Source organism: Colletotrichum scovillei (assembly GCF_011075155.1).
Source record: "Colletotrichum scovillei strain TJNH1 chromosome Unknown Contig00003, whole genome shotgun sequence".
Lineage (NCBI taxonomy): Eukaryota > Fungi > Ascomycota > Sordariomycetes > Glomerellales > Glomerellaceae > Colletotrichum > Colletotrichum scovillei.
Window position 1 is genome coordinate 1 of NW_023336261.1, and position 22,366 is coordinate 22,366.

The 22,366-nt window shown below is 52.2% G+C and overlaps 6 protein-coding genes across 6 annotated transcripts; 4 read left to right on the plus strand and 2 right to left on the minus strand.

Moving 5' to 3' along the window:
• Positions 1-1,493: 1,493 nt before the first annotated feature.
• HER10_EVM0000628 (thiamine pyrophosphate enzyme) lies at positions 1,494-3,236 on the minus strand (the record flags this gene model as incomplete). The annotated part of the gene is made up of 1 exon (XM_035470401.1): positions 1,494-3,236. The coding sequence occupies one exon, from the start codon at positions 3,234-3,236 to the stop codon at positions 1,494-1,496; it is 1,743 nt and encodes a 580-aa protein (XP_035335578.1).
• A 4,462-nt stretch (positions 3,237-7,698) lies between these two features.
• Positions 7,699-9,125, plus strand: HER10_EVM0006761 (cell wall protein PhiA). Its single transcript, XM_035476338.1, has one exon. It carries the CDS (start codon positions 8,280-8,282, stop codon positions 8,898-8,900), a length of 621 nt encoding a protein of 206 aa, XP_035336158.1. The 5' UTR covers positions 7,699-8,279; the 3' UTR covers positions 8,901-9,125.
• A 251-nt stretch (positions 9,126-9,376) lies between these two features.
• Positions 9,377-10,218, minus strand: HER10_EVM0003688 (alpha-acetolactate decarboxylase; the record flags this gene model as incomplete). Its single annotated transcript, XM_035473353.1, has 2 exons — positions 9,377-9,813; positions 9,845-10,218. The coding sequence occupies 2 exons, from the start codon at positions 10,216-10,218 to the stop codon at positions 9,498-9,500; spliced, it is 690 nt and encodes a 229-aa protein (XP_035335854.1). The 3' UTR covers positions 9,377-9,497.
• Positions 10,219-10,759: 541 nt separating this feature from the next.
• On the plus strand, positions 10,760-12,809 carry HER10_EVM0002606 (acetolactate synthase; the record flags this gene model as incomplete). Its single annotated transcript, XM_035472312.1, has 3 exons — positions 10,760-11,340; positions 11,371-11,485; positions 11,526-12,809. Exons 1-3 carry the CDS (start codon positions 11,099-11,101, stop codon positions 12,807-12,809), a joined length of 1,641 nt encoding a protein of 546 aa, XP_035335763.1. The 5' UTR covers positions 10,760-11,098.
• Positions 12,810-13,830: 1,021 nt separating this feature from the next.
• Positions 13,831-15,129, plus strand: HER10_EVM0007309 (glutathione S-transferase domain-containing protein; the record flags this gene model as incomplete). Its single annotated transcript, XM_035476868.1, has 2 exons — positions 13,831-14,174; positions 14,429-15,129. The coding sequence occupies exons 1-2, from the start codon at positions 14,123-14,125 to the stop codon at positions 15,127-15,129; spliced, it is 753 nt and encodes a 250-aa protein (XP_035336212.1). The 5' UTR covers positions 13,831-14,122.
• A 3,438-nt stretch (positions 15,130-18,567) lies between these two features.
• On the plus strand, positions 18,568-21,573 carry HER10_EVM0011953 (CFEM domain-containing protein; the record flags this gene model as incomplete). The annotated part of the gene is made up of 6 exons (XM_035481361.1): positions 18,568-18,583; positions 18,646-18,861; positions 18,974-19,273; positions 19,344-20,045; positions 20,758-21,030; positions 21,101-21,573. 6 exons carry the CDS (start codon positions 18,568-18,570, stop codon positions 21,571-21,573), a joined length of 1,980 nt encoding a protein of 659 aa, XP_035336624.1.
• Positions 21,574-22,366: the final 793 nt, after the last annotated feature.

Below are 22,366 nucleotides of genomic sequence, written 5' to 3' on the forward strand. Positions count from 1 at the left end.
TCAAGAAAAGGTCTGTCAGCGACGTACTACTTGTTTTCCATCAAAACTCACCATTCCTGCATAGTCAACCATCTTTTCCAATGAAAGCATCACGTCGCCGACGTCTTGGCCCTGATCGAGAAAGCCGAGCGGCTTTCCAAAGGTCAACTCTCCAATCACATCGAACGCATCTGAATTGAGACGCATGCATGTTAGCTACTTTCCGTGATTAAAATTACTGGTCATAGCCACTCACAGTACTGAAGCCATGTCGCAAGGTCTAATTCCCGCCCAGCGTCGGCAAATTCATCCAACTTCTCAAGCAACTTCTCTATCGTGCTGTCGACAAAGGGCTCGAATTCTGTCAGTGTACTCATAGAATAAAGACTCGAGATGGGTCTCTTGATCTTCGCATGGAAGTCTTCATCGAGCGTCGTGAAAAGTGTCTGCGTTGGTTTGCCGTTGGCCAGCTGCTGCTGTACTGCATAGAATTCTGTCTAAGAGATTTCTTTCAGTAGATGTCGCGAATGCCCGAGACGACTCCAATTTACCTTGCGATATCCCTTGTTAACGCCATAGATGGTTTTCAAGGCATCAAGGTTTTGGACGCTGACTAGATTCGGTCCAAGTCGTACATACTGCCCATACTGTGCATGAAGCTTGATGTGCGTCTCATGAGCTCTTCCGCGTGCTACGTCAACGAACCTCCATAGGTCGGAGATCTTGGCTAAGAATGGGCCTGGTATCTTAGAAACACCTCTTGTTGTGAAATTCCGGACCAAGTGAATTGCTAAGATTGCAGTAATCAAAATTGGAAGATGAGCTGAAATGAATGCAACAACTTCCGAAATAATGGCCATTTTCCCTGTGAAACGACGATGGGATCGCCGTGAAGTTGGATTGGTTCGATAGCAGAATTGTTCCTCGTCTGGGATTTTCCGGACGCCGAAGGCGAGAAGGAAAGGGAAGTATTACAGTCAACGTTATTTTAGCAAAATACTGGTCATCCGGCCTCTCCGCATTATGAACAACGCTTCCGGTTCCGAAATGCGCTCCCACACGGGCCGGCTTTTCTGTCTTGATGTATCACTTTTGCAACTGCCGATCACCCCGCATCTTGTGATCGGAAGTTCGGAAACAAAGCTATATAAAGCATGTTCCGTATTAATGTATTCAAAGTTTCAACAAACCTTCTCCAAAGGTGACTAGGTAGTTAGGCATCCTTTTGAAAAAGCCGTAAATAATGACATGTTCCCGCGCCTCATAAGCGAGGCTCAAAGCTGTGAACGTCTAAACGATACATGTCTTGCAATAATATGCCCCTCTGTTAGCAGCAACTCATCTTTACATATATGGAACCACTGAGATTTCATGAAAAGTTCATTAAGCCGGCTTCAATCTGTACGGCTGTGTTTCCTAGACTTGCCGCCTGCATCGTCTTCGAAGCAATCGAGTATCGGAAGCCAATCGGAAGTGTTTCTAGTACGATTATGATCTATTACCTACCCTGCCTATCATTGGCTATCTGCAATTCTCTTCTTCTCTTTCTGCATCAAGTCGAGCAGGGCGCCTTCGGGGGCGTCATCAGGGTCCATGAAAACCTCCACCATCCTCAAACCCTTCCCGTCCTTCAGCTGATCATCCGTCAACACTTTCTCTAGCTCACCCCAGGTCTTTGCGGAGCCTGTATACGTCTCTGGATCGCCTCCGAAGAAACCCGGCGCCTGCAAGTAGCGCCAGCGGGCAACGTCGTTGTAGGACTGATGCAACCCATGTATGCATCGCTCAATGGTGTACCCGTCATTGTTAAGAAGGACGATGATCACGTCAAGCTTGTGGCGTATCATGGTAGAGATCTCCTGAACGGTCATCTGGAAGCTTCCATCGCCGATGAACAGAATTGTACGTGCTTCCTTGATGTCGTGGTATTTGGATGACTGGATGAGTTCTCGCTGCGCCAAGGCAGCGCCCTGCGCAGCAGGCAGCATGTATCCGATGGAAAGCCAGGTTGTCGGGAGGAACATTCTAGTATGGGCCGGTAGGGCAGGCAAAGACTCGAGATCCATGACCGGCCGTTCCTGTCTCCCGAAGATGATGTCGCCTGGACGTACGAAACTGGACGAGATGCCAGAACTTGGACTGGGTGATCTTTTCTCGCTTGCCACCTCCGAAAATTCTATGCCGTGGTCTCTGGGAAGTTCTGGGTAAGGAGCGTATTGATGAACCTTGGACTTTTCAAGTCTTTCGATAAGCGACCTGACTACAGCTCTGACGGAGACATCGCGAAATGTTTGGTCCGCTATCTTGATGTTGGCGCTAAAGAGGATTGTCACATCTGGCTTGGGTATGCTTGAGAAAGCATAAGTGTTCGTCGAGCTGAAGTGAGGACCGAAGCACAAGATCAAGTCCGCCTTCTCAACGAACGTCTTGACGGCGGGATCGGCAAATCTGCCCGAGTAGATACCGTGGTAATTTGGCAGACTCTCGTCGACCAGTGACTTGCTGAAAGCAGTAGTCCAAGTAGGCCATCCCGTGGCTTTCACCAGTTCCTCGGTCTGCTCGATAATACCCAACGGCCTCGTTTCTCCATCAACGAGAATCATTGGACTTTTTGCAGCATTGATCTTGTGTATTATTGCCCCCAGAGCAGTCTCGTCGGCTGCTGTTGGCACGGCATCGGGCAAATGAATCGGTGTATCCAGCCCGTCGGTCGAAACAGGAACGACAACTAGGTCCTGAGGAATTTCAATGTAGACTGGACGGCTTTGGGTCAGGCACTGCCTCAGTACCTCGTCAATTTGACGCGGTGCCGACGATGCATCTCTGAGATTCGCCTGCGCAACGGTGACATGCGAATGCATCTCCGCGAACCGTCTGTAGTTCCCATCATTGAAGCCGTGGTGCATCAAGGTCCTGCTATCCTGTAGGACCCTAGAGGGCGTGCCGACGATGTGAACCACGGCTGCGCGTTCAGCATACGCTCCAGCGACAGCATTGATGGCTGAGAGCTCGCCAACGCCGGATGTCGTGATGAGGGCCCCGACTCCCTTGATACGAGCATATCCATCGGCGGCGTATCCTGCATTTAGCTCGTTGGCGTTGCCGACCCAAAGTAACCCTGCGGGTTCGACATAGTCGAGCAGCGAGAGGTTGAAGTCTCCCGGAACACCGTGGATGGCACCTATGCCGAGCTGGTGTAAGCGAGTGAAGAGATACTCTGCGAGCTTGACAGTTGGAGGTTTGCGATCTTGAGTCATGTTGAGGGTGCTTTGGGGGCCAGAGGAAATGTCTATGAAGGTGATGGAAGGATGAATTACACAGGTAAGCTTGACCCCTCATATCCACATGCACTGAGACTTGATCAAGCTTCCCTCCTCAAAGCCCCTTGGTTTTCCCCTCATCTCAAGTCGAGAACTATGTCATAGCGAGATTTGTGGGCCCTAAAGGTAGTGCATGTACAGATGACTTGCATGTCTCGGCAAAGCATTCCCATCTACAATGCTATGCTGAGTGTAGCACCTCCACATCTGCATCAGACAGACACCTCGTTATCTACAATGATATCTAGGTGCGTAACAATAGGTCAGGAGCTATGAGTGATCAAACTCAAAGATAGTTGAGAAATCACCCCGACGAATCCCCATCATTCCAGACGCTGGTTGGCCTTAGAGAGGTGTCAGCTTTCCCCAAAAGCTTAGCTCCTCAAGCCACCAAGCGTGAACAAACCCCGCCAAATAGCACACTTCCCCGCAAACTAAGCCGAGGCTCAGGTCACAGAGCTACCTGTATTAGTTCAAGACTTACATAACAGCCTTTCCGAGCTCATCTTATTGTTCAAGCGTTCCGGCCGGTTAGCCTCGGTATATGTAGCGTCCTGCCGACTTGATGTTTCTGTGAATGGGTCACCGCTGCCCATGAGAACCATGAGAATGCTTCTGTCTTCCACCGCGGATTTGGAACTAGTGTGACATTGTGGCTCTCTTTCTGCCCTGATTCCAGTCAGGACTCTGAGGTGTGGAGGTGCTTGTCAACTTCCTCGTCAAGCAAGTCGAGATGATTTACACGCCAGAAGCATTCGCTCGTGGACTGCGATATCAACTCGACCTTGGAGCTTAAGTGAATCTTGAGGAAGCGATTAGACTCTGGATGAATGCGCTCTCAAGGTGAAAGACACGTTGTGACCTGTTGGTTTGGCTCTATACCAACACTTGACACATTGGGCTGTTGGAAATAATCGAGAGGGCCTTTCAACATGCGCTGCAGTGACTTAGACTATGCTAGAATGATGGTGAGTTTACTCATCGAGCTGTAAGTTCTTGTATAAGAAACCACGCTTCTGGTGTTTGTGTTCGTGTGAAAGAAAAACGGTTTACCCCGAGGTTCAGAGCTGAGTGCACCTTGTAGAGGAATGGAAAAGAGGTCTTTCGTTGCCTTGAAGAAAGGCTAAGACCGTAAGCTGGATTTGAGCTTGCGATCAAGGTTAATCAATCGCGTGGGGGTACTAGTTTATATCATGTCAACTGTCTCTTGAGGCATTTCACGTCAAAGTCAATTGATTGAGAAACAACGAAGAGAGGACTGAGTCGGATTGACGTACTATTGTTGCTACACGTGTTTCTCAGTACGACAATGAAATGGGAAATCCCTCGTTGTAGCAACGTATGCATCATCATGATGGTTGAAGAATCTCAGGAGAAATCATTCCATTCGGAAGAACCTACCAGAAACATAGAGCTTGCATGAACATAGCACAGATCTTGAAGAAGTCTAGCGTAACTCCCTTTACGTCTGAGATACTCAGAGCGCGGGATGATTTGCGACGTAAGAAGCAAAGTCTCCATTAGTGACTGTCGAGTTGAGTGTGAAAGTGAGACTCATGCGATTTTTGCAACTACCATGATCAAATGGCTTGCAAGTAGAATGCAGTAATCGAGATCTAGCATGCCAAAGAAAAGGTGTTCCAGCTGAGAGATAGCGAGATCGAGTGGAAGACGAAGGGTCGTTGCATCTGTACGTTACGTCTACGCGATGAGGCTTCGTACCTCGGGCCGTTGACGCCGTCTCAAATCTGTATGAGGCTCAATAACGAAGTAGTGTCGATCATCGTGTCTATAGTCAGATTCCTTGCTCCTGGAGGGCTTCTCGCGTCTATCTCGTAGGAGCTTGAAGCTGACAGGCCAGAGCCCAGAGAAGATTCAGACAGCAAGCCTGTTGTGAGAATCTATAAGCGAGCAGGACATCGGTAATCCCGTCTCTACTCGCAAGGGCTATCTGCAGCGCAATACGGGGGTGGATCAGTTTCATCAACCGAAGGAGAGGTGCGTTGGATGCTCCAGGCTTCGGACGCTTTTCCCGCTCAGGTTATGCCGGCATGCGGCACCGCGGGTTAGGGGTCTGAAAAAGAGAGCATGACAACCATCATGTTCACGGGTATAATGCTTGTGTTCTGTCGAAGCGCATGAAGCAATAGAGTATGTCGCTGCATGGGTCTAACGCGCGCTGCCTTTGAATTTCTTTTTCACATCTATTTCTCACTCACTGCAAGCGAACGACAGACAAGACGAGTTCTATCGGGATACAATATTCACCTTAATAGAACCGCACCTTTCTTAACGTCCCGAGAAGACGGTGTGCTTTTCCGATTACGTTTTTGCTTTCATCTCGGTAGACTGTTTATCACAATTTCTAGAAAAGTCAGACCGGGACGAAGAAGGTCCACACCGATATGGTCAGAAAACCTTGAGGAAACTTCCACCACGAAGTCTGATAACACAATCATGATAGACCAGACGGGATGATCGCAACATCAATTAACTACCCAAAATCGATTGAGTCCACATGATTGAGTCAAGTTGTCTCGAGGTTGGCGGTCCGGTCGCTTTATTCTTTGGCATCTGCACCCAACCATATTTTCTTCTGCCTACCCCGTGTCTATCCCTATCTCTCGACTGGGCAGCGGGCTGCATGCAGCCTGTGAAACTTCTCTTCGGCCGAGCATTACCTTCACGAGAAATGATCGCCCAATCATGCGCGAATTTAAATAAACTGCTTGACTCTTTTGCGTTGGTCAATTTGGATTGGCGATCGATACACTGTGCTGTTAAGCTTGGATATTTTTGGAGACGCTGTTGGAGCTCGACGTTGATCATCCACATGCACTAATCATGACCATGTCCTTAGAGACTGGTAGATCGCTGCCCGCGGGAACAGGAAAACAACCATCGGATGAATACGACCCCGTCAAGAGTCGATGAACACAATCTTCGGTCATTCACCATGCCGTTGCGCCGTTCTAGAATAGTCTCCCATGTTCTCAATATGGCCTCGAATGCTTCGCTTGTCAAGTTTCCGGGCTCAGGGGTGGAAAAGAAATAAAAATACACCTCCAGGTTGGAATAACTGGGTAAATGCGGGATAAAGGTGGGAACCACGTCTCCACGTCTCGTCCCAACTTGAAAGCTTCTGGGGCAGCAGATCGTCCGAACACGGCCCTTGAGCCATTTCGATGGATTTCCATCAGGCCATTACAATGACCCATGAATCGGACTAGAAGGCTCTCCAACAAGCAGTTCGGGCACCGTCAGGTCGAGTTGCACCGAGAATGTCTTACTTACAGACATGCTCGTTGTTTGTCTCTGCAATGTTTCGCCCAACGCCATGGAAAGAATCCCAATGACGATGGACCGTGTTTTCCTCTAGCAAGCGCACGAGTCACTGCGAATTCGCCCCCCGAGCTAAGCGTCTGCCAAGCGCTTGACGCAGCAGCTGCTGGGAGAAGCTGTGGAATATTCTCCGGAAAAGCATACCAAGCACCCAAAGAGATTTTAGCGGATCGACCTGGCTTTTACCAGCCCTTGACTCGGCTATTAATAGGTTAAGGTTCATCGGCGTTATCGAGAGCGACGCTGGGCTGGCGTCAGTTTCACTTTGATGGACCCTTGACTGGGAGCAAGTGACCGACTTTTTAGCGTCTTTGACTCTTGGATTTTTTGTCGCCTCTCTCTCTCTTTCTTCTCCGGCTTATTGGCCGTTTCGTTTATGTAAAATGTGTTCATCGGTCGGGAAACGGGTTACCTCTCGCTTCCCTAGCCCCGGAGGCTCTGCCTTGAGCAAGAGTTACATGCTACGTTACGGCCCTTGACCCATATCGTCTAGCCGTTTGCCTCCCGGGGAGTTAGACTCCTTGCAGCTCATCGGCCATGTCGCCATGAGGAAAGCCAAGACGAGTCCCAAAGAGACGGCTCCTGTCTAAAATGCCTAAAATGTCTGAAAATAGGGGACGTGGGGCAGCCGGTCGTTTGTTTGTGACATCACTGCCCACCTCTGCCCTATGTTAAGGCACCAGGTGGTATGTGCTGGTAACAGCATAACACGACCGATATTGGCCTGGCACCATATGGTGGCTGGGGGGCGCAGCTTTGTGGTTGAGTTTGTGAGCGATTCAGCAGGACCAGCCACCGCCAGCCTCTCGCTCTCAGCTCTGCCTCTTTTCTTCTCTCTTCTTGTTTCCCCATCTTTCTGTTCCTGTGTCGAATAGGGACCACCGGTTCATCCATCATCCATGACAATGGCTGTGCTAAATAGAGAACCGAACCAATCGGCATCCTCACCTTCTCCTTGGCCGGCTCCGTCCTCCCGAGGCCGCCGGTTGTGGCGCTTTCAACTTTCTCCATCCACACGCACACTTTGTTAGTAAACGTGCAGAGACCGAGGTGCGAAGGTCAACCAAAATCTCGGGGCAGAGGCAACGGGTTTCGCGGGCGGCGCAGACGGCAGCGCTAGGAGGCGGGATGCCGCATCGCCAAGTCTCTCCGAAGGGTACCATGCCATGCCATGCCATGTCACTCACCCTCGCCTCCCCTTGCGAGGCGGCTCCTCTCTGTTGTCCGCGACTCCACTGCAAACCACAGGAGGCAGGGCTCATGATGTCAATCGGGCTCCGCAGGTATCCCTGGCCGGCATTACGAGAAGATCTTCGCCCCGGCAGTGCACACACTCAACTTTGGGCACTGGTTGGATTGGCGCAACCAACGCGACCTCGCTTTCTGCACCCCGTGATTACGAGATGATCATCGAAACGGGGTCCCCTGGACTCCTAGAGCTTTCTGGTGGCACTGCAGCAACCAGCATTTTGTGATGGTCAACCCGAGATATAAGACGACCGACAGATCCCCCTCTCTAATACCTTTCAGAACATTCATCTCATCACACTCAACAACCAACAATCTTAATCTCAAAGTAATCATCCGACCACATCAGTCTTTACACCCACAGTCACTTCAAACACAACAACCATCAAAATGCAGTTCACCAACACCCTCGCCGTTGCGACCTCCCTCATCGCCGCCGTCTCCGGCGCCGCGGTCCCCCAGCTCATCACCCGCCAGAACAACGGCACCACAAACGGCACCGCCCCCGGCCTGCCCGCCGACGCAAAGTTCCAGCTCATGGCCCTCCGCTCCGCCAGCGAGGTTCACTTCTCGACCTTCCAGGCCGCCAAGAGCTCCATCTTCCTCCAGCTGCCCAACCAGAACGCCACCTGCGACAGCACTGAGGACGACGACTCAGCGACCTTCTACCTGAACCAGGACGACGGCGGCCTCTACCTCTACGCCGCCTCCGCCACCCCTCAGCAGCTCTACGCCGACCGCTCCGGCATGGGTCAGGGCAAGCTCGGCTACACCACCGGCGCCCAGCCCGCGCCCCGCAACGGCGAGCGCACTGGATGGAAGGTTGACCAGTACGGCGACCTCACCCTCGACGGCGCCAGCTTCCTGGCCTGCCCCAACAGCATCGAGGACAGCTGGTCCGTCTGGATCTCTTCCGGTGTCGCCAACCCTGCCGGCAACACCGACTGCCTCGGCATTGCTGTCCGCGCTGTCCAGATCACCGACCCCAACAGCTGCAGCTACACTTCCTAAGCGGTTGCTTGGCTTGTTTGATCTCTTCATCTTTCACACATTTCTCATCAAATTGGCATCGGTATAAAGGCATTGGGACTACCCGGGTATATCCATAGAATGGCGAACATTTGCATTTGTGGCACACATTGTCATCACGGTCATTCCGTTGTTGACACCTGTATATTGTACTGTAGAAGGATTTGCCTTCTTCGAACATGAATTAATATGTCATTTTCAATTTTACTGCTCGATCTTCACAGTGACTTGTCGTGATCTTGATGCTCTGGCCTTCCGAAGAAACTTTAACATCGCCCACTTGAACGATATAACTACCGCGACGATAGATAAGAAATTATTAGTGAGTCTGCATCCATGAGCAACTCGCAGCCAGGTACGGCCGTCACGCTTGCCAGATTGGTTAGGCTGTTCTGCTTCGGAGGACTCTCACAAGTGGACCATGATCGAATGCCAATCCAATCGGAGTTCAGTTTTGTGTATCTTCTCTCTTCTCTCCCCTCGCATTGCAACCACGTCGAAAATGTCCATGATATTGGTACGACGTTATCAATCATTAGGATTATTATCGAATGTTTCTATACTGCTCCACGGCTGCTGCTAGCCCTCCACGGCAGCGATACCCTCCTTATCGCCCTCCAGTGCAGCCTTGTTGAACTCTGGATCATTCGTCGGCAGCTCGACGTGCCACTTTGAAATTTGCGCGGCACCAATCTTGACCTCGCCGTCCGTACCAAAAGACAGGATATGCCCACCCTGAGTTCGGTCCTCGGTAATGAAGTGAAGATGATCGCCGGCGACGCTGATGCCCATAGTATACTCTGGTGACCTGAAGCCGACGACAGTACCCCGCACCGGCTCCTCAAAGGTGTGCGACGCCTGGTGCTTGCCGACCTCAGTCAGGCTCTCGCCGGGCCTACTCCCGCCGGCAGTCCGCACCGTAATACTTTGAAGACACCTCAATCCTGATGGCGAGGAAGAAGTTTTTCGAGTCAGGAAAGTCTTGTGAAAGGTGCTCAAAGAGCTCCTTCTTGTTGTTGAACGCGGCCTTGATTGTTGCTGTGGGCTGGAAGCGGGTGACCATGGCGAATGGGGCGACAGCATCGGAGGCCGGGCTCGTGTCGATTGGGGTCACGGTGTTATCTGACTTCATTTGGTAGAGCTTTCCGTCGAGGATGATCATCTCGCCGACCATGTAGCGGAATGTTCCCAGGCCTTGGTTTCCGTGGGAGATGAGGTCTGATACCGGTAGGCCCTTGGAGGCGACGCCGTCCATCAAGGCCGAGATGATGGAGTACTGGAATATCTCGTTGACCGCCATGGTGTCTGATGTGGTTTACTGGTATTCTCGTTGTTGCCAAGCGTGGAATCGAGGTCTAGGGTATCGGAATTAGGACTGAAATAAGCTGCAGTTGCCAAATGAGAAGAGGTGGTCACGGAAAGCGAGACGTTGAACGAGGTAGTAGGTGGTGAGTGAAGGTTTGGGGTTCTGTTGAGTTTGGCCACGAAAGCGGCCCGCTGTTGCTGACTGCTTACTGCAGAAGGAGTACACCTGCCCACGCACCTGCCCTCCGTCCACCGGATCGGAGGTGTCGGGAGGCCACGGAAGGCGGCTCCGGGACAAGCGCAGGCGGGACCTTCCTAAGTTTCAGCGAACGGAAGCTGCGAATGTGGCTCTTTCCTGGCGTTAATGGTTGAGTCATCAAGGTCCATCACAGTGAAATGGAGAATGGAAGGCGCCGCTTTGGGTCCCACTGTCCCGAGGAGGGCGCTGACGTCAGTCGCACGGCATCACCGGCCACATCACCGCCTCGCTCTTTCGGTCTTTGAACTCTGGTGCCTCTTGCTCCTCAACAACTCAGATCTCACCGATTGACGGCCAAGCGCTAGGGAACTTTGCGGCATATCAATCTCCACCTTTGCTCTCTCCATCTCCGCCTCTCGCCGATATCGTGATCGCGAACGTGAAGCTGAAGTTCTTGCTTTTGCTCATGACCACTTGATCTTTTCTCATTCTCGTAGGGCCCTTTGAAATTGACGCAAACGGGCTACCTTATACCCTCAGCATTCCTTGCCCAGCTATACCGACAAGATCAGACACACCTAATGCTTCACTTCTTTTCATCCTAACCAGGAGTTAATCAGAATCGTGCTCTCTGCATTGACTCGATACCACGCTCAAATACGCTCACGATCACTCAATGTCTTCAGAAACAGTAGATGTGGTGATCGACTCTCTTGTCGCCGCCGGCGTCAGGCACATCTTTGGTGTTCCGGGTGCCAAGATCGATAGCGTCTTCAATGCCCTGATTGACCGCCCGAGATCCAGCTGGTTGTTTGCCGCCACGAGCAGAATGCCGCCTTCATCGCCGGAGCGATCGGCCGTATCACAGGCCGACCCGGCGTGTGCATCGCTACCTCCGGCCCGGGAACTAGCAACCTTGTCACCGGCCTCGTAACCGCCAACGACGAGGGTGCACGTTGTTGCCATTGTCGGCGACGTCAAGCGAGTGCAAGCAGCCAAGAAGACACATCAGAGCTTGAGAGTGCAGCTTCTCGAGCCCGTCACCAAGAAGACCACCGGCGCCGTGCGGATCAGATCTCAGAGATTATGCTCGATGCCTTCAGAACCGCGACCGCATGCCGCAGGGTGCAACAGCTATCAGCCTACCGATAGATATCATGACAGTCGGAACCAAGACGTCAATCCCTGCGCTGCCCCCGAGCGCCTTCACACCGCCCCAATATGGCACATCACCGTCAGCGTCACTGAGCAGAGCGGCGGCTATGATCCAAAACGCAAAATTCCCAGTTCTGTTCCTCGGATCGAGGGCAGCAACACCAGATGCCGTCGAAGCTGTCCACGGTTTCCTCCGCAAGCACCCCATCCCCGTCGTCGAAACATTCCAGGCTGCAGGCTCTATCAGCCAGGAGCTCGCTCATCTCTTCTACGGCCGCATCGGCCTCTTCCGCAACCAACCCGGCGACAAGCTTCTTTCCCAGGCCGATCTCGTCATCGTCGCGGGCTACGATCAGTCCGAGTATGACGCCGACGCGTGGCACAAGAGCCAGAGCCTCGAGATCTTGCATCTGGACTGGATCCCCGCCGACTACGGCGCTTTCTACAACCCAAAGCTGGAACTCGTAGGCGCCATCGCCGCCAACGTCAAGGCGCTAGGCGACATTCTGGCAAACGTCTCCCGCCCACAGGAGTCCGAGATAGCGAAGTCCATCTTCACAGAGTTCCACGCTTGGGAACAGAGCCCCCAAGCTCTGGGCCAGACTGGCGACGGTCCTGTGCACCCGCTCTACTTTATCAAGCTCATTCAGGGTCTATTGCCCGCGTCGACGACTTATCAAGCTCATTCAGGGTCTATTGCCCGCGTCGACGACTTTGGCATCGGACGTCGGCAGCATGTACATCTGGCTCTCGCGGTTCTACTTCGCATACAGCCCCAAGTCTTTCCTCGTCTCCAACGTTCAGCAAACTCTCGGCGTGGCTCTCCCATGGGCCATCGGCGCCTTTCTAGCCCAGGAGCCGCCTTGCTCCAAGAAGGTCGTAAGCATCAGTGGCGACGGCGGCTTCCTCTTCAGCGGGCAGGAGCTAGTGACTGCCGTGAAGCAGGGTACATCACGCACTTCATCTGGAACGATGGAAAGTATAACATGGTGGAGTTTCAGGAAGTCGACAAGTACGGCCGCAGTTCAGGCGTCGACTTGGGCGGGGTCGACTTTGTCAAGTATGCCGAGGCGTTTGGTGCCAAGGGATTGCGCGTCAATCGATCGTCGGAACTGGAAGCCGTCATGAAGGAGGCTTTGAGTTATCAGGGAGTCTGCATTGTCGACGTTGAGATTGACTACTCCCACAACCACGAGCTTATGAAGAATGTCATCCAGGACAATATTAGTTAGAGTTTTGTAACCTGTTTAATGAGCGATAGAAATGCCAGACAGCCGTTGTTGCCAAGTCTGCAGGTCACTGTCTCCTTAGAGGAAATTGATAGAAGTTTACTTCTCTCGATTGTTACTTTGTTGGAGGGATGGCGATGCATCGAACGAACTCATGTTGCCTGCACGAAATGCAAATGATATCTCTTGGCGACGATCGAGTGTTACAGGGACGCATCGTTCGCAATCCGTTCAATGTCGCCCTTTCTCGGATGCTCCGGAACACAGTCCGGGACCACGATCCAGCGATCCAGCGGTCTGCGTATGGATACGCAAGGAAGATGTATTGGCAGGCATGAGCTGTTTCGATCAATTGCCGAGCTCGACAGCACGCATCTAGACCATCATAGTCCCTTCCCATGGTCCGCTTGCAGACTCCCAACTATTCGCTCATTCTCGCCAAGGAACTCGACGGTCTCGGACTTTGAGTACCGGTAGTCATGCTGGATTCTCGAGTTGATCTTGTCCTAGTCGTAGCGGAAGAGACCTCCCCACCTCTCCTTGTCTCAGCCCTAGGAATCGGAATCGGAATTCCTTCAGGGTCTTCATGTCGGTTTCCGGACGCACGGATACTCCTCCAGATGGACCTACATGGGGGACGGGCAGACGAGGTTCGTCTGCGTTGCATCGGGAGGTGTGGAGTTTTGATGCTCTGATACGGTAGATGATATCATCATTTATGATAGGTACAGTACTGAAATACATAGAACCAGCATCTGCAAGAGGGCCATTCTTATCTGTATCTGCCAGTCGGACATATCCTACTGCACTCACTCTTACTGCAGAATCTAACTAGTGAATGCATGATTGCAAAGGCAAAGAGAGGCTCTCTGAGAAGAAGCGGGGAGAAGAGATGTGCGGATGTGAAATCCGTGCCGAGCACCGACCCTTGATTTCTAAGCTGGGTGTACCATGTTTGTCTGCTTCCCCCGTAAACTCCGCCGGGAGCTCAGAGAAGGGGACTGGAGCCAAGCAATCGAGTGAGCGGGGTTGTTCCCCCCTCCTCTCTTGAGTGTGAGGGAACAAGTTGCATCACGACATCGGTCTTTCAATGGTGCAACTTTCCGACCTCATTGTGTTGCTACTGTTGCATTGGTAATCAATTAGCAACACTCGATTCCTTCAAATACGCACCAACCTCACCATCGCCAGTCAGTCCACCCGCAGCTCTTCAATTCGAAAGCCAAGACACCAAGTCTCAAATTCCCGACAAACAACACAATTAGCAGCTTTCCAAATCATCGACAATAGCTTGGATTAGAAACGGAATCCTGACAATGTCTTCCGCCGCGCCCAAGATCAAGTTGTACACCAACCACGGCTGCCCATGTACGTGACATTCATTCCTAGCCTCATCCTCGTTTTCCCTTTCCGTCTCTTCGTATTCAACCCCTCTTCCTCTCTCCGCGTAACCTCCTACCCCAGAGAGCCACGTGCAGAATTAAGCATGAAGGCAGACTGCCAGCCCCTCATGAAGTCTCACGACTCAAACCACTGCATCACCCTCCAAAATAACTAAGATTCGCCTATCTCAAGACAAAGGAACTAGATATGCACCACAATAGCTAACCTCAAAATATCAGGGGCTCACCGTGCACACATCGCCCTCGCAGAGCTGGGCCTCCCCTTTGAGGAAGAAATTATCGACCTCTCGGTGCCCCGCACAAAGGAGTACCTGGCCATCAACCCACGCGGCCTTGTCCCCTCCCTCTCCTACGACGGCGAAATCATCACAGAGTCCGCCATCGTCAGCCAGTTCCTGGCCGACGCCCACCCGTCCCACCTCGTCCCCGCCGCCGGTAGCAAGGACGCCGCCCTCCGCCGCGCGCGCATCAACTTCTTCGTCGACACCTACTTCAGCAAGGCTAACTCGTCGCTGTACAAGCTGCAGCTCGCAAAGTCCGAAGCAGAGGCGAACGAGGTTGCGGCTGGGTTCATCGATGTCATCGCCAAGGAGGTTGAGCCGCTGTTGAAGGATGCAAAGCCGTACTTTGGGGGCAGTGACAAGGTTACCTTGGCCGAGGTCCTTACGGGTTCATTCACGCTGAGGCTCTTCTCGTTTGCAAACTACGAGCTCATTCCCAAGAGTATCCTGACGTCGCTGGAGGAGAAGGCGCCTAGCTTCTACAAGTGGGCGCAGACCGTCAACAGCACGCCTAGCGTCAACGGTATCTACGACGAGAAGAATGTGGTTGAGCGGACCAAGCACCGTATCGCTGCATGGCTGCGCAGGCTTGACAGGAGGGTGGTAGCCGACTTGTGGCTGTATGAACATGGCTGTTAGTCATCAAGGCATTCCGGGAAGTTTAACCAATCCCATGATATTAGCGTTATAAGTTACTTTTGAATATCACCTCACTTTGAGTTGTCAACGCAAGGACCCATGTCCCTTGGAGACATTGGGAAAAGACTAAATGTTTTACAAGATGTGGCTGTACAGCCCCTGGAGTGTGGTTCGAGGATGGCTTGAGTGGCCGTTATCTCACCTAAGTGACAGTATCTGGCGTCCGGGAATCCTCATCAATCACCTCCTCAAGGAACATGACCAGGCGTGGAAAACCTGGGTAAGGCATATTATCCCCAGGGGCATGAAGGTTCATGATGTGACTGGATGTCACCCAAAGCCTCCTTCCATGCTCAGTTAATCCGAGGATTAACAGCAAAAAGGATGTCCTTGTTACTCAGAGTGATCTTGAACCTTACGCACAGATCTTCACCATCGAGATGGTGGCCAGCAATCGAGGGAACAACCCGGGCGGGACGAAGTCCGATCTCTCTTGCAAGCCTAGACCGCGACGGCTGGTCTGCCAGGCTGCGTTATGCTTTTGCTTCACTGATTTTACCGCAGGGCCACTTACCTTCCGGCAGGCAAAATTACTGAACAGAATAACTCTCGTACGATGATGGACTACTCTTTTCGGCTTTACGAGCTTGAGACTGCTCGTCTAGCTTCAAGATGACTTGACTTGCACTGCGCCCAAACAGAGTGCAAGGAGAAGGGCAGCAATTCCAAGGGCCGAAGAATGCAGGAGGGCAGAAAAAATCCATATCTTACCTGCACATAATAGAATCACAGATTGGATCTCACGTCACACAGCTGCCAATGCTACATATGATCGTTTCGACGTACAAAAAGCACATCATGCTTTTTGACAACCGTTGAGAGATTTCGCCTGATTTTTTCGCGCTCGAGATTCTGTCACATCACCCGCAGCGGAACGCATCTCGCCCGAACGGAGATGTATACCGATTAGTAGTCCCTCCGAACCAGAAGATTCAAATCTTCGGCTCAAGAGAGTGCTTGGATACAGATTGTCTCCCACTTACTGGCGGGAGACTCGAGAGGGCGGATGTGTCTTGTTCAGAGGATCAGATCAGACTGGTCGCAATGGGTTTGAAGGTGGTGGTGTAAAGCTTTGGTTCTAGAAGAAACAAAGAAAACGAGATGGAGGGCCAAGTACACTGAGAAGCTTTTGCTGGTCTTTGCCTGGTCTTCTGCTGATGGTGTGTACTGCTAACTCGTTTGCCACAGATGAGTCAAATTAGCTCCTATCCAGATTAAAACTGACTGGATTCCTGATAATCAGTGCCTAGTAGAAAAGATACACGTGAATCAGTTTTGCGGGTAGCCAGCATCTGCCGTGGCGGGGGGGATTGGGCTAATCGCTTGTCCGCTGTCAATCAAGTTTCGAATAGGAAAGGTAGGTAGATAGACCAGTACCTACATGTACACCAAGCTAGGCGCAGACGTTGAGATCACCTTAGGCCCAACATGCTCGTCAGAAAGGACATCTGAGAGGGCGAAAGAGATCCATAGAGTTCGAGAACAGACAGTGAGGAGCACGGAGAAAAGGGCGGAGTGAAAGAGGAATGGGCGGAGTCTAAATAGAGTTTGGCTGCTTAGACTCAAACGGGACAACCACTGAACCACAGACCAAACACTTTCCTCATTTCCTCACGCAGCAGCTTTTTCTGCAACAAATGTGGCTGAATGGAACGAATGAGAAGGCGCTGTGTATGTTGGACCAGCCCTTCTCGAAGGCGGCTTCGAAACACTCGAGCTGTGTGAAACATCACAGCGTACATCCCGGAGCAGCAGCCGGTTAGGGACAAGGGTCGCGAAGTGGCGGGGGCCACGAGCCACCGGTGCCCGGAGCACTAGCAGCATGGACTATCAGCTAGAACCTGAACGGTCGTTTTCGTTTCCTTCTGCCCTCCAATAACACGGACTCTGTGGCCCTGCGTTCCTGCAGCTTGTCAAGGGTAGTCACATTGATGACGGAGCGAGAGAGTAATCAAAGACAAAAGAGGAGGATGAAGACAGAATGAGGGAAGACGCACTGATCGCTTTGATGGGCCGTCTCCTGCTCGGCTAAATGGTTGGCGAGATAATGGCGGGATGGACCTGCAGACCTAGTCCCGTGAAACGTGACAACCGACACCATGGCTGCTTGAATCTGCCGCTAGAACTCTAAGATCTTCCCACTGGTGATGCAGCGGCGCGGGTTCAAAGGCCGAGAGTTGCTGGGGGACGCTTGCCAAGTCGAGCCCATACATATGCTTATGCCGGTAGGTATGTGACAGGGGAGCTCCTCATGACCGCGATACATAGTGTCTGGGTAGATCTTCTGCTCATTGAGCTTGGAATAGCATATTCGTATAGTCTTAGGCGCGGAGTAGAAGAGGCTACTCAAGGCTAGGAGGTGATGGAGGGAGGACATCGACAGAAAGTCAGAAACACGGCCAATCAGCTCGTAAGCGCACAGAGCATAGCGCACACTCACACACCGCTTCCGCGACCATTTCCATCCCATCCACAAAACCTCGCAACACTTGGACGGGAGGGTGCTCTTGCAGCACTGCAGCAGCAGGAAAGTGAGGGGGCAAGACAGCAGGGAGGAGCTTTGTCCGCCCTGAGCCCCTTTGACGTCTTTTTCCGGAGTGTGATCATTCTTTGCATCTGAAGCAAAGACCAGTTATCCTTGATGTGTCAAGATCCATGGGGCAAACGCAACGAACGGGTCCCCTGGGGTGGAAGGTTGATAACGTTGTTTCCTCCCACCTCGCTTGTGATGCATCTCCAACGTCGTCTCCACTACCACCGAACTTCGAACATCTAACAAAGACAAGGGGTTGTTGGATTCTCTTTCCAACGCTCGTTCTCGGTAATTCTTCGAGTTACGTGCGCGCTCGCTGCGACGACTTGGCGACCTTGGCCCTTGCCTCCCCAGGTACCGAAAAACTACGTCGATTCGCTCGTGATAGACGACCATAGCTATATGGAGCTGTGAAAAGCCGAGGGCAGAAAAAGGAAAGCAGCTGATACTTCGTTTCGGACTTTCGATATGCGACTATCAACATCGTCAGCGGCCTCCTCGGTCTGCTATGGATCACATTTGCTCTGTCAATTGTCGGCGCCGTAGCAACAGCTGGGGAAGAGTATTTCGCTGGAGAACACGTGCATTTGATTGCGAGGCAACAGCTGCCTGATCTGAGCAATATATCAACATGTGGTGTAAGTTCGATTTGGAGTTGGGAGCCTCCTTTCGCTCGGTTGCTCTTCCGAAATGGAACCCACTTTGGCTAACACTCTGGTGCCCAGTTGAACTGCCTCGTACAGGGTATCGCAGGGGTCGGGTGCGACCTCACGAACACAACTTGCTCCTGTGCGAGCACCGGTCTGGGTCAGCTCGTCGGACCTTGCTTGATTGCAAACTGCACCATGCAAGACTCCCTGGGTGAGTACTTCCAGAGTCGTGATGATGGTGTAGAAAGATGGGAAGACTGACGAGGCAACAAGATGTCGCGAAACTGCAACAAACGCAGTGCAATCTCCCTCACGAATCCGATACCGGCAAAATTCTTGCCATTCTAATCACCGTCTATGTCACGGCTGTCATTGCGATTGTCTTGCGGCTTCTTGCCAAAAACATGGCAAAGACGTGGAGTCTCGACGATGCGTTAATTATTGCGGCGATTGTAATTGCGATTGCCCCTGTATCTGCAATTCTGTTGAGTAAGTTTCTTTTGTCTTGCGACCGGCTTGGATGCGTGACTGACTATGAACAGTGTCAAGCTTAGGATTTGGGAAGCACCTTTACGATCTTAAACCGGGTGGCTTACTGCAGATTCTGCGACTCCGTACGTATATCCCATTCATACTCAAGCCATCTTCCCTAATCCTTTTGCAGTGTACGCCGCCGAGATTGTGTACGTCTTTGTGCTCTTATTCGCAAAGCTATCCCTCGTCGTCTTCTATCTACGAATCTTCACCGTACCGAAGTTCCGCATCGCTGCATACACCCTGATCGGGTTCCTTATCGTCGGCCAGGTGGTTATCGGCTTTCTTACAATTTTCTCGTGTCACCCGATCGAGTTATTCTGGAACAAGGACATTCACACAGGCGCCTGCCTCGACGTCAACCAACGCCTGCGCAAACTCTGCTCTGGCTATCATCCACCTTCTTATCCTCGCCCTCCCGATTGCGATGCTTCCAGGCCTTCAAATGAATCGGAACAAGAAGGTTTCGGTTGCCATGGTATTTCTTCTCGGATCTGTCGGCTTCGTTTCGACCATTATCCGTCTTCAGGTTCTCGCAGTGTTTGGAAACTCCATCGACCCGACGTGGGACTATGCGCCCGTTGTGTGGTGGACGACAATCGAACTAGGTGTCGTCGTGGTGTGCGCCTGTGCGCCCATGATCCGCAACTTGGTCGAGAAGAAGTTCCCCGGCTTTGCGCTCTTCGCGAGGTGGACCACCCCGAAGCCATCCAAGGGCAGCAGTCCGTCCTCGAACGCCAGCGTGGACAAGCCGGCGAAGGCTGCTGGGCGATATCAGAAGTTCGGGCGCAGTAACAGCCCGCCTCAATTTAGTGACAATTACGTTCGCGATTACATCACTAGTCCCAAAGGCCCTCCAGTACCCCCCAAGGACGATCTGCCGCCATCTCGTAGGTACCGGGACATGTACGCCTACGGTGGATCCAAGCCGAAGGTGCTTGAGCCCTCGTCGCCATCCCCTCAGCCGTACGACCTCTCGTGGAGGTCCATGAACCCTTACGGAATTCCAAAAGATGACCTGGAATCAGGTATTGGAAAGACGAACTATAACCTTGATATTGAGATGCTGGAAAGGAAAGGGAGAGATGTGGTAGTGGCACAAAAGGAGCTTTGCTCTCTCTGCGGGAGGGAAAGCTGCAGTCACATGTAACAAAGCTATTTTTCGTCCGTTTTATAGATATCCATTTGCTTAGATACTAAATTGTCGCTCGATTGCCTTAACAATCATTCCTCGTTCTCGTTGTTCCGCCCGGTGATGCTTCCGGAAGGACCCATATTTCAGCCGGGCGTGGTCCCGGAGCGGCCCGGAACGGTCCGATCATGTCAATAAATTTTCAGCTGGTCAGCCACCTTAGTCGCGTGCAGCCCAAGTAAGCCATAAGACTCAAAGATACGGACCGCATCCATCGTAATCTTCTTATCACGGACAGATTGATGATTGCAACCTTAGCAGATAGGGCCCATGGCTTTCCGCCTCAATTCCTATCTGCTTGCTGAAGACTTCACTACCCCGGCCTCCGTTCTCTTAAAGCCCAACTAATGTCGCAGAAAATGCACGATACGAGTACTGCATAGCCTTACTACAGACAGCTCGTGGGAAAGTCTACATCGTTCGTCTGCTTTGACATCGACACACAAACTATGCACAAGCATTGACCGAGTTTCGCCACCTCCCGCAGCTGCTTTGCACCTCCAACTCGCTATTCCGAATCAGGAGCTCTCCGAAGGTTCAACTGTCCCAATCTGGATACAAGCCCGCGTCGCAGCTTCGCCTCACAGCTCTTTTGCGCGACACGATGCGCGCATTCTCACTCTCGTTGAGCCTGTTCAAGGCAACGCTCGGTCTTGTAGCCCTGTCACTGGTCGCCTCGGTCGTGGGACATGGCGATGGTGATCTTCAACGTTACATGGCCTTGGAAACCTGCCCGCCGCTGAAGATTGTCAACGGGGTCAACTTCACCACGCGGGCGTACTGGATGCGCCAGGCCAACCTGGCCCTACCCAACCCATGCCCGTTCGCGGCCTTTGGCTCAGTGATTGTTAACCACACTACGGGCGGCTTGGGGGAGCTGGTCTGCACCGGCGCGAACAACAATGCTGGCACAGGCAACCCGACCCTGCATGGTATGAATCTCACCTCACACAACCCAACAAAGCTTTTCTCTGTAGGGGTGGTTTGCTGATCATGAAGCAGGGGAGATGGCGGCCATCGACAACTGCTCGGCAATCTTTGTAGATCCCCAGGGTCCATACCGGATGACGCCGGCCCAGGCCCTGGCCGCCTTTGCCAACCTGACCATCTACACCAACGCCGAGAGCTGCCCCATGTGCGCGTCGGCGGTGCGCTGGGCAGGCTTCAGGGAATACGTCTTTGGCACGAGCATCGAGACCCTCACGGAGGAGGGATGGGGCCAGATCCAAATCACGTCCAGGGACGTCTTCCGGCAGTCCTCAGGCTTACCCCGCCGAACAAGGTTGCTTGGTCCGGTCTTGACGAACGAGACGGACCCTTCTTTAGTTGGCAGTTTAATGCGGGCGCCCTTGCCCGCAGGGCTGTTCTCGGGGCGGAAGTGCAGGCGGTTGCGTTCCTGCATGATGGGGCCGCTCGAGGTGTACTCGGATTGGGTTGAACAAGGTTGCGGTTCTGCTCTCGGACCCTCCAACTGAAGCAACTTTCGCCGGGTTTTCTGTAAGAGGGGTTTCTAGTCCGTTGGCTTCATCACATTCATCATGGACAGCATTTGGGTGTCGCTTGCTCGAAGCGATTTCCTTTCGTTCTCAACATGAGAACTCCGAGCCGAGCTCATCTGCCGAGATTGTCAGACAAGGAAACACAACACCATACTCCCATTCGAAAACCTGTGATACAAAAGCATCATTGAAAGATGATTAAACTCAGCATAACGTTTCCAGCTGCACAAATAATGATGATGGAACATGAGATAACTGGGTAGGACACGAGATGTCTGCGTGAGCAAAAATCAAAAGAAACTCGCTCCCACACATGAACGTCCTGAGTCGTACGGCCGTGTGATCACGATGATATAAATGACCCCCACCTGATTTGAACAGATAACCTTTCGATAACATCCCGAGAAGTCTCAAGCTGGAGTCGAACGCGCTACCGTTGCGCCAGAGGGCCGATGAAGATGTTATCGATTATCGTGAGCTCAAGTGGGCAGTTAGCGTGGGCCTCGTCTATCCAGGCGAGGGCTAGACCCGCTCTATCTTGTCGTTATGGGGCAGAATCTTTGGCAATGGTGGGGCTCATCTGCGACTTGCTTCACAGAGCGAGGCAGTATCTTCACAGTGACCTGTCTGTGGTGTTGTTGTTGATAATGAGATCCAATACGTTTGCGTCGGCTACAGGTAGTTGCATTCATGTAGGCAACAAATATTGATTTCGAAAACTTGCAGAGACAGCGAGACCGAGTTTCCGTTTTGTGAGAGAGGCTGTAAT